The sequence below is a fragment of the Dioscorea cayenensis genome, chromosome 19, assembly GCF_009730915.1.
Source record: "Dioscorea cayenensis subsp. rotundata cultivar TDr96_F1 chromosome 19, TDr96_F1_v2_PseudoChromosome.rev07_lg8_w22 25.fasta, whole genome shotgun sequence".
NCBI classification, from domain to species: domain Eukaryota; kingdom Viridiplantae; phylum Streptophyta; class Magnoliopsida; order Dioscoreales; family Dioscoreaceae; genus Dioscorea; species Dioscorea cayenensis.
The window spans coordinates 25,510,633-25,522,424 of NC_052489.1; the positions used below are offsets into that span (position 1 = coordinate 25,510,633).

Sequence of the window (11,792 nt, forward strand, 5' to 3'; positions counted from 1 at the left end):
ATGTGAAAATCATGGGATATTACAAGAGTTTCAACAACCCAAATTCAGCTCCACCTCAAAAGCACACCAGCCAATTTGGCACAACAAACACACCAACTAGGTTCAAACCTCTAAAACCCTTCATTATAACACCACCTTATGAACATGGATAACTCCAAAAGAGTGGGAAACAAATCCTAATTCTTAGATATCATAAAATATTCATAATAAAACCTCAAAATAGATTAAGAAATAAGAGAAAGGTTAAGCATTATTATCCAGACACGCTAAACACCCTCCTCATCCAAAACCAAATCAAAATCAGCCAAGTGTTTGATGAAAAAAGCCTATCATTGTCCACGCAACCCCCACCAAAATTAAACCATTCTTCTTCCTTTCACGTTCCATCTCATGCCATCACTTAAAAGACCCCTTCTTGGCATGGTTGTCAGACCCGGACTGGTCCGGCCGGTTCAACCGAAAAAACCGGAAACCGACCATGTGACCGGTCCGGGCATGACCTTTGAACCGGGTATATAAAAACCCGGTATTAATTTAATGACTCGGGCGGTTCAACCGTGAACCGGTCGGTTTACCCGGTAATCTATTGGCCCGGATAATAAGTTTTTAAAATAAATAAAATAAATAAAGGTCACGGTGGATGGAAAAGAGGCCGCAGCTAGAGGAGATGGAAGAGAGACGGAGGCAGGGATTTGCGAGGGAGATGGAAGAGAGATAGAAGAGAGACAGTGAGAGTTGGATGCGAGAGAGAGAGAGAGACGGGGAGAGACTCAGAGAGATGGAAGAGAGACGGTGAGAGCTAGATGCGAGAGAGAGAGAGAGAGAGAGAGAGATTGGGTGGAAGGGGCGGCAAGTATACGAGAAAGAGAGAGACGGGGGAGAGAGATTGTATTTTTAAATTTTGTTTTTGAATTTTGTGAGTCCCGGAATTAAAGTCTTGGGATTTGGATTAGGGTTTTTTTAATATTTTATATATTTTTTAAAAATCTATATATTACACTAAAATTTTGAATATTAAATTCATTATGTTTTAGATATTTTAAAAATAACAGAAAAGATATAAATTAAAATAATTATGTTTTTAAATTATCAAAATATAAGTTAAATTATTTTTTATCATTATTAATTATTATAATATTTTTTTAATATTTTATTATTGACCCTGGTTTAACCTATCGGGTTAAACCTATCGACCCCTGACCCATAAACTCAACCTGGTCAATGCCCGGGCCGGGTCCACATGGACGTGACCCGAATTGAATCCTTTCATGGTGGTTCTCACATGATTCCGAACTCGGTTATTAGCCATTTGTTCCCACTCTCCACTCTAACCACCAATCAATGCTGTGACGCCAAATTACGTAAAAAACCCTCGATAAACTCCTTTTATACATTTTACTCCCGCGAATTATTGTAATATTTATTTAAATCAGAAAATTAGGATATTTTAATATCTATGATTTTGTTGGGTTTTCTTTTTCTTTTTTTTGGGTAAATTGTGCCATCTTCTTCGTCTCCGACGAATTTCCTCCCGTTCGTGGACGCGGACCACGGCAAAGTGCTCTCTTGGAGACCTTGAGCATCGTCTTCTCTTCCATTTCTTTGATTCCTCGCCAATCGAGTCCTTGGAAGCGTGCAGTCGATCGATCGCCCGTTGGGTTCCGCGATTCCCACGAAACCCCTGGTTTCTTCCCGATTAGGGCTCATATGATTCCTGGATTCTTGTTTTGTAGAGATTTAGTAGGTTTCTAGGGTTAAGGATTGCTTTTGGAGGTGTTGAAGGACGGCCGGCGACGAGATTGGGGAAATATTGTTTGCGGATAATGTGTATACTGTGCGTGGTGCAGAGGTGGTCGCGCCGGCTGGTGACGATGCTGCCTTGGCTGGTGATCCCGCTGATTGCACTCTGGGCGTTCTCGCAGCTCCTGCCGCCGCGGTTCCGCTTTGAAGTCACGTCGCCGCGTCTTGCCTGCGTCACCGTCCTCCTCGTAACCCTCTTCTGGTATGAGATCCTCATGCCTCAGCTCTCCGTTTGGCGTGCCCGCTGCTCCGCGAGGCTACGCGAGCGCCGCCGCGCGCAGGCGCTTGAACTCCAGAGGCTCCGCAAGGCCGCCACACGCCGGTGCCGCAACTGTCTCACCCCTTATCGCGACCAGAAACCCGGCTGTGGACAATTCATGTGCTCCTACTGTGGCCACATCTCTAAAAGGCCCGTTCTTGATCTCCCCGAAGGCTCTGGTCCGAGCCTGGGCATCAATGGTTGGATCTGTGGGTACGCTTGGGCGGCCGAGGGGAACGGAAGCCGGATAGGTCCCGTCCCCCGGTATTGGGTTGGTAACAACCGGTGCATGACGGAGAAGTCTTATTCGGGGGCTCTACTCTGTGCTTCCAAGTTGCTCTCATATTTTTTGGGGAGCATTTGGTGGATTCTGAGGAAAATTTTCCGGATTGGTTCTTCAAGCAAGGACTCTCCAGATGGGGATAACAAAGGGTCGTTGAGTAGAGGAGAGAATGGTGGGAATTGCCAAGAGAGTAGAGGAGAGAAATCTAGGCGAAAAGCTGAGGAGAAGAGGCAGGCACGGTTGGAGAAGGAGATGTTGGAGGAAGAGGAAAGGAAGCAGAGGGAAGAGGTTGCTAGGCTGGTGGAAGAAAGGAGAAAGTTGAGAGATGAGATTTTGGAAGCTGAGAGAATTCATTCGCGGGGCTCTGGTCTGGATGGGGATAGAGATAGAAGGAAGGAAGCAGAGAAAAGGAGGCAGGATAGAAAGAAAGAGAAGGACAAAGGTTCGAGCAAAAGCAACTCTGATGTAGAGGAGTTTGATAAGAAGACTAGCAGAGAAAATGAGAAGAAGCGTAAGCTTGATAAAAAGTATGAGATTGAGAGACGAGATGGACAGAAATTTGTGGCTGGCAAGTATAAGTGCCACACATCAGAATCTGGCAATGGGCTGAAGGTGGCAACAAGTAAGTCTAAGTACTTTGATCGCATTACAGGGTCATCTCTGTCTCCTTCCAAGGGCTTCGATGGGGCTTCATTTTTTGGGAGAAATGCTCAGGGTACCTCTACTACTGTTGCCAAAGTGAACAAGTTTGGATATGTGGATCAAACGTTTAGTTCTGCTATTAGAAAAGATGTTTACCCTGCTATTCATGCAATGGGAAAAATCACTTCAGCTGCTGATGATAGGATCTCAAAGTCTAACTTTGATCGAGCTGTGAGTTCTAACTGTTACTCCTCTCCCTCTCTTTGTTATTCTATTTCTTTGTTTCCATTATATACATTGGTGAAATTGAGATCATGTATTAACTAAGTTCTTGGAACTTCTATTGCCTTGTTCACTTCCTTCTAGGTTGGGTCAGAGGTTCGGCCTCCAACGGCTGCACCAAAGAAATCATGGCATCAGCTGTTTACTCGCTCTACAATTGTTTCTCCTCATGATGGTGTGAACACCAATGGCTTTTCTAACCAGAATGAAAAAGCTGAAACTCATAACGAATGTATGATGGATCAAAGAGTAGCAGCTAGTTATTCTTTAGATAGCCAAATTAGTGTGCAGCCATCATCTTTCGGTGTCTCCCCTTCAGTAAATGTTTCAAGGGGTGGTAATTTGGTTTCTCATTCGTTGCCTGCTGAATCTATATCCAGTGAGCGAGTACGGAATTCAATATTGGAGGAGGCAGAAATTTTTGAGGATCCATGCTATAACCCATATCCTCTCTCCTTGCTTGGCCCAGTTTCTGATTCACTGGACAATTTTCCACTGGACCTAGGTGCTGGGTTTGTCTCTTGCAATAAAATGGACGAACCACACAATGCAAGTAAGAAGATAACTGCCCCTGCTGATGTGATCAAACCTTCTCCCATTGAATCCCCCATTTCTCGATCACGCATTTCAGAAGAAAAGCGCACTGCAATAGGCCAATCTCCAAGCACCCCAAAATCACTGGATGGAGCAAGTATTGCACTTGAACAACGGACATGGCAAATGTGGGGCACTCCACTAGCTCAGGATGCATTGGATATGGTAACAGGACCTTCCAATTGGATTTTGCCTCTGGGGCAGAAGAAGTCAAACCTAGATGATATGATGATGCATCCATTGTCTCACACTCCTGTGTTGTCACCTGTTGCAGTTGAAAATCTTTCCATTCCTGGCACTCACTCTCCGCAGAATGCCCATGTGGACAATTCTCTTAATGGCGGAATGTTTAGTCGTTTTGGTCATGGTCTAAATGAGAGTGATATATGGATGCGTAAACCTCTTTTCCCCCAATTGGCAGGAGATGGGGAAAGTCATGTGACTTTTTTCCCACAGTTTAATCCCATGGATAATGCTGCCAGGAATGAGATGAGACATGATGCTTCAAATGGGTCAGAAGCTCTCCGCCCTTTTGATCTGCCTCCTGCTAATTTTTGGTCCAAGTATGTAATTTACATTCTGTTCAATTTTTCTTCTATCTTTTTGTACTGATTTCTTTCATTTTATAAGCTTTATTCTTTTATATAGTATCTTGCTTTCAGAAAATCAACACCAGAGAATGCCCTATTTCTGCCCTTTATGGTGCTAGTCGTTATTCCAGGAAACCTGCAGAATATTTACTCTTTTTCTGATAGTTTCTGACTCAGATGTTCTATCTTTGATTTGTTTAATTTCTTCCGCTAATTTGTGTCCAACTCCCAAATTCTGATTTAAAACCAATTGATGATACTGTTGCTGAACTATTTTCTCATTGCTGAAATATATCTAAGGTCTAAATTTATATAGTTATTATTATTATCAATAATTTTGTTAGAAAGATGATTTGGATAGCTACTTGATTTATTAATTTTGGGAGAAATTAAGCATCTGCATTCTAAAATGTTTTAAGTGTCAAACAGTATAGTTCTGGTTTTGTAATGGTCTTGAGTACCAGATATGCCTTGAATAAACCAGTCTAAGAAGAGATACCAGATCTTCTTGTCCTTCATCATATTTATTTGGTAGTTTTTCATGCCATTGCAGACAAAAATGTTTATATCTCTAGGTTGATCTTCAACCAGTCTTAGAATGTGTCCGGCACCCTAGTTTAACAGATGCAGGTTGACATATCTCCACTTTTGTCCCTTTTTTTTTGGGTCCTTGCTTATATCTCTAGGTTGATCTTCAACCTGCCTCATTTTGTCTATTTTTTGCTTCAGACAGTTTCCTCAGTGCCTTCGGCCAAAGTCAGCCTAATTTGGCCAGATTTTACCTAATTGGTTGAATTAATATGCAGACTTGACTAAATATGGTCTGCATATCTTCTAGTTTATTTGGTTGGTTCTCTATGCGTTTGAATTTGTTCAGATAAATCGTAGGACACTGGAACAAGCAGCTATACATTGATGGAGGTGACATAGGTCTTATTTTGAAGCTTAACTAGGAAAATAGAAACTACATCTTTTACAAAACCTATCAGGGTTTTGATGTCAATACATTTTTGTCCATATTGAAGTTTGACGTGTTGTGTTCACTGTAAAGATATCATCAAACTCTAGTAGTTACACAGACATATATGTCATTTTTCTAAATCCTATGCTTCTAGCTCAAATCTTTTCCTTTGAATTATCAATTATAATTCAGATTAAATTTTTCTATTGTCAGAAAACATCTATCTCTTTAAATAGGGCCTTATGCAATTTATTTGGATTTGGATTGATGATTTTGTTCATGTATGTATCTCTTTGAGGTATAAGGGTGTACTTTGTCTAGCTTGTATATTTGCGATGCCATTGGATGTGTTTTTGGTCTATTATGTGTCTCGCTTTTACAAAGGCAATTAATATTATAAATTAGAGAGAAAAGCTATTACCTTTATGTACCATTTATTTATTAGAAAAAGCCATAGTTAAGTGCTTAAGAAGGCCGATATGGTGGTTTATTGAGAGGAAAAGAAGGTACCTATTTATTGTATCTTTGAGATTGTTAAGGATATGTCTGAAAATGATAGTACTTGAGAGAGAACTAGCAGTGACATGTTTAATGAGTTGTCAATCACCATAGAATTGCACTCATCTAATTTCTTTCTTTCTGCAGTAGTGATGGGTAAGATCATTGGAACCATTTGAGATGATATTCCTTGTTCCATGTTTTTTACATAAAGTTTTGTACTAACTAATGAAAGTGGAACAAGATTGAATGCTAATATGATTCATGGAACTCATGTTAGAACTTTTAGAATGCTAATTAAACAATTTGGATGTAGGTTTACTTGTATAATAAATATAGAACACAGTTGAGCCTTCTCTGAGGACAAAATATCTATTAAAGTGTTCCTTTGAATATCTTGGAATCAGTAAATTCTTCAAAGAGATGGTAAGGTATAAGAAGGTGCAACTTGTAACTGAAAGACTTGATGGGTTAAACGGAGAATTATGAGTGCAATTTCATGTGTTCATATGATCTTTCTGGATTAAAAAGGTAAATTCTGCATTTGTACTGGTTTTGCTATGCTTTATGGTTTAGAATGTTAGCATATTAAAAACATCAAATACACGAAATTATTGCAGCAGCTAAGGTAATATCTAGACGGATATGTGGAAATTATGTGGAAATATGAAATCAGAGCTTGGGGTAATTGTGTGCTAAATTAGTAGTCTAAATTGAAGATAACATGAGAAAGAGTTATTTATGATGGTTTGTTTATGTACTTACATATAGCCATATAGGCATTCTAATGCAATTTGTATTGACTTTAGAGGGATGAGAGGACTTAGGAAAGATGATTTAAGGATTTGAATGAGGTAGTGTTGGACACTGTTGAGCGGAGTTTATAGAAGCATCATTGCAGTTGATACCACATGGCTTATGAGAAAGGCATTATTTAGTTTAGAAAAATGTTGATGTAAACAGAAGAAATTGGCATACCTCTGGGAACCAAATAATCTTTTATAGATGATTACTGTTGCAGAATTAGCATGCGTGAGAGTAGTATTTGTACCCAAGTATAAGAGAAACCAGGCAGTAGGATTATGTGAGGAATATGTGATCCAAATGTGAATCCATTGCTGCCTCCAAATAGAAGATCCATATGTATAAATTTTCACCTGTAAATTGTTATATACTCATGGGCAAACTGAATAAAATCCTACCCTGCATCTTGAATTTATGTTTTTGGAAGAACTTAGGGCATTACTTATTGACAAAAGTCAAGCTCACTTGTATGATTATCTTCCACATCTTTAAACTTGCAAAGGACCGTCATTTAAGTCTGATAAACCAGGCTCGTGCTTTTAGCTAAAGATAAGGATGATAGTTTTGATGTGCAGTAAATTTAATTGGGTTTTAGATGAGACTTGGATGTAAGGTCAATTTCTGATACTTGTAATAGAAAAGGGTCCCATGTGTAAATAAATCACACTGCATCTGATTGAGGTGAGGAGTGATCTCCCGGAGAAATTATTGGAGGGGTTGAATGAATGACCCAGGGTGATTATTGAAGACTTAAATTGATTTATGTCCAGGTGACTGATGTTGTTTCTCCCTAGCTTGATGGTGAACAATGATTCATGTGGTAAATCCTAATTGGAGGGTGTTACTTTTGTCTACCACAATTCATCATCATGCCTTCCAATTTGATATTGTCTGATTTTCTGTTTTCATGTTTTTATTTCCATTCTGAAATTTTCATTTCAACAATTAAAGATCAATTCTTGCCTTCTCTGGCATGCTGATATGTTCACCAAATTGAATTTTTTATTCTGCACATTGCAAAAGATTTACAAAGTTCAGTTGTCTGTTTCCTGTTAACATTTTCAAAACAGACATTGGTGTGCATGAGTTTTCTTTCATATATTTTGTAAGCTCATTAACATTGCCTTGGTGTCTCAAGTAGTCTCTATGAATCTTATCCTTGCACCATACAGCATGTTTCTCTTTTTGGAGCATTAATTTGGGAACCCAAGTAAATTTAAACTTGAGATGAGTTAGATATCCTTGATTATATATATTCAATGAGTAATTTACCTGACTCTTTTCTATGCTTGTTGTTTAGTGATCCCGCATTGCTCCGTCTCTGAGAAGCTAATCACATTTTCATCTGATTTTGCAGGAAAGAATGGGCTCTACATGGTTTGCAGGATGCTGGGAATTCAAACCCTGCTCTGAATCCTGGTAGCTTGTTTTCAACTGGACCAGATGTACAGTCAGTTTGGGCATCCAATCAAATGGACAGGATATAGCTACCATACCATGACAACTAAAGATGATGAAAAGGAGAGCAAGGGAAGTAGTCTTCCTTATTTTGAAATGAGTTCATGAACCCTTTTTTTTTTGTGTGGTACTGTACCCTTCTTAATGAGAATGATATGGTCATTCCATTAGTGTGGGTTGATGGCATACATGCACAATTGCAGGTCACATATTATACACCTCCCCTGCAGTTGCTTTATGGACTCCTTAGCAATATCTGCCATATATTGTATTAAGGCTCTGAATGGATTGAGGGAAATTAAAGGGAACAGAGTAGAGAAAATGATGAAATGATGAGGAAAAAAATACTATCATTGTTTATATATATAATTCTGTTTTCATTTCATTGATGAATATTGGTGGAAATGGAAATATGAGGAATTGGAAAACAAGATAGAATTGTTTCCATTTGTCTTCCTCTTGTCTGTTTTAATTGCCTACTTGTTTTCTCGAATTTTCCCTCAATCCAAATGCAGTAAGCAATGTGCCAAATCTGGAAATGGTTTCGCTCAGTGATGAAACAGAGCAAAGAAAATTGAACTGAAAGTATTTTTCATAACTGGATGCTTATACATACTAACTAAAGGAAAAGGTGGACTGAGCCCAGTAGTGAGTAACCTGCATATGATTTAAATTTTCTGTATACTGATGTGTCAAAAAATCATCTTTTTGAGGATGATATAATTTTTTACTAATTTTTTAAAAATTAATAATTTTTTTCCCCTAAAAGTAATAAAATGTGTGAGAGCTGCTTCAGCTTTGATTTCATATTGCTTCTGCTGCTTATTCTGGGCTCCCATTTTGGGTAAAGTTTTCTATGATTTTGTTATTTTCCCTATAGATATGTACAACTCTCCTGCTTAAAATATAGTGTGAGGCACTTGTCCAATAGTTGACACGCAGTCTTATCCTGTAAACAACACCTATTTCATTAGGTTTAAGAGGCATGTTTACTGGATTTTTTATAGTCAGCCTTAATCAACAATAACTCCAACTGAATTTCCATTGAAGTTCCCAGTCCCAAGTGGCTAAATTAATAATTTAAAAAGTTATACATAGATTTAAAATATTTTATATCAACTTGATCAAGCAAGGATGTACTTGATTGTCTAGGATTGCATGTGTCTTTTGTGACTTGGCGTATCGAGCAACACTTTAGGTAAATTTTATTCTTAGTAGATTTTAGATTTTCTAAGCTAAAGTATGATTTTCTGAAAGCTTTGCTTCTTATAAATTTTTAAAACATTTGACTTGAAATAAACAATCTTGTTTTTAATTAGCATCTCTTGCCACTAAAAGATTGTTTGGTTCACAGAATTTCACATTATTATTCGGAATATAATTACTAAGTTATATTAATAGAATATGTTCAATTTCTGTTTAGTTGACAATATAGTAATGTGATTAGAATATAACTGTCTATATTTAATTAGGTGGTAATTTTATATTATTAATTGTGATTTTATTATAATACTCTTACTTAATAGGTTCCAAATAAATTAAAGTTTATAACATTTATAAATCAAATATAAAGTTGTTTGATAATAAATATTTATTATTATTTAAAAATTTAGTTTATTTCGTTCATATTTTGGGGTAACCTTATATTACCTCTAATTGCACGCCACCTTATTTCAATCATAATAAAGATTGATCTATATATATATATAGATGGCTTTCTCCTTTCTGTATTTTAGGATGCATTGTCAACAGTCAAACATAACCTTGATTTCTTTGATTCCTTGTTTGTTGTTGACGATGACCACCATATTGTGCCTGACATTAGAAAGAGAAAATTTATCCAATTTCATCATTTCCATCAACAATTGCATTATCATGGTAAATATAAGGGATATGATTATAGTTACAACGTTCAATAGTTACAACATAGAAGAATTTAATATTTGTGTCATTTTTTTTTTAACCAAGTCAGGTATGATCATTGTTTCCAGTAAATTTTCTCTTAACACATAACAATATCGAATGTCGGATGCAACTCCACTTCCTATCCTCGCTACTTTAGAGTGATCAGTTGTTTTAGCTCTTTCAAATTATCAATTGTCTCAAGATCATGGTGGATATGGACAACTTAATTTCTCAACTTCATGGACCTAAACATATGTTAAACTCAAAATCACAACCTTGCCTTGAAATATTGGGAGAGTTTTTTAGAAACAATAAAAGCACCGTATCACTCAAAAGGGATCTCATTACACTAGTTCCTAAGTAAATCGCCAAATCCCTCAACTAAGCACCAGGCTTTTTCAAATCTAAAGAGGCGAGGCTGAAACACATGGCTTTCATATTCAAGGTCAAATGGGACGTGATATGAACCAATTCTAAAAAGACAAATTGGATGATTAAAAATAACTACTCAAGGTTAATTAAAAATAACCCAGACTAGGTCAGCCTGACCATTGGTCCAAATAAATTTTTACCCACAAATTAAGCTGGACTTTAATAACATTCAGATTAACTCCTAGGCCTTAGCAATATGTATATTTTTCAGGTTTGGGTTACCAATGTTTTTATCTTGGTTTTATACATGTTACTCAGGTATTGGAGGTAAAGCAAAAAATTTAGGATGCATATAATAAGGACATAAATTTAAGAAAAAATAATATAATAAAAAATTGAATGATCCTTGTAAAGCAAGGTGCAAAATGGATAAAAACATTCTTTATGTATCCTTGCGTGGAATTGCATGTATTTTGAATAGGTATTGTGGTAGTATTCATATGCTCTCATAATATTCATCTATCTAGCTTATGAAAATAATAACAATGTTACAATTAGCTTGCTCTTGTTCAACGATAATGCATCAGTCATTAGCTCCAATTTTCTTCATCACTTCTTTGACCATTTAGTTGAATGTTCTATAGTACTATGGATGCATTAATGTAATCAATCAACCAATTACCAAATGGTACCCAGTCAATTATGTGTTTTACGCCGTTCGTTCTTCTTCGATACTTGAAAACCACATGATTAATTTATATAAAAAAATTATTAACAAAATAAGGATCCCTTCATTTGTGTTTTATATAATATAATAATTTAGTGGATTTGTTTGATTGGTAACTGGATGTGGTCCATTTTTAGCCATAATTTTATAAATTTTAGTTATTATTTTATTATATAATATTAATTTTGATTATTATTTTATTATATAGTAAATAATAATAATATAGATATAGGTTGGTTTTTAAAAGCATGTTACCACTTGTTCTTATACGCCTTCTTCACCATCCCAACTTGTGGCAACTGGAATCCAATTTCCCCCATCTCTCTAAGCTTGAGTTTGAGAATTTTCCCGGTAGAGGAGTACTTTGGAAGCTCATCCATGAAAACCACCGTCTTGAGCACCATCAACCTTGCCAATTTGCTCCTGCAGTCTCTTCAATCACACTAACATGTCCCTTCCTTGATAAGTGACATGCACAAAAGCTAGCTAGCCCACGGTGTCTCTCCCCGGCACGGGTGAGGCATCGCTATTAATTACCACCGCCTCCTTCACCAACGGATGCCGATACCAGTACAACACCGTCACTAACTCCACAGTACTGTTGATGTTCTTCCTCT

General features: G+C 37.1%; 1 protein-coding gene across 1 annotated transcript; it reads left to right on the forward strand.

The window, feature by feature from the left end:
* The first annotated feature begins 1,460 nt into the window (after nt 1-1,460).
* On the forward strand, nt 1,461-8,706 carry LOC120249472. Its single transcript, XM_039257988.1, has 3 exons — nt 1,461-3,215; nt 3,351-4,423; nt 8,071-8,706. Exons 1-3 carry the CDS (start codon nt 1,824-1,826, stop codon nt 8,198-8,200), a joined length of 2,595 nt encoding a protein of 864 aa, XP_039113922.1. The 5' UTR covers nt 1,461-1,823; the 3' UTR covers nt 8,201-8,706.
* Nucleotides 8,707-11,792: the final 3,086 nt, after the last annotated feature.

What these genes read in the sequence shown, in the direction of transcription:
- LOC120249472 (XM_039257988.1), top strand. Translation starts at nt 1,824, where the DNA reads ATGTGTATACTGTGCGTGGTGCAGAGGTGGTCGCGCCGGCTGGTGACG. An exon ending in AGTCTAACTTTGATCGAGCT is followed by an intron (nt 3,216 to 3,350) that starts GTGAGTTCTAAC and finishes ACTTCCTTCTAG; the next exon opens with GTTGGGTCAGAGGTTCGGCC. An exon ending in CCTGCTAATTTTTGGTCCAA is followed by an intron (nt 4,424 to 8,070) that starts GTATGTAATTTA and finishes CTGATTTTGCAG; the next exon opens with GAAAGAATGGGCTCTACATG.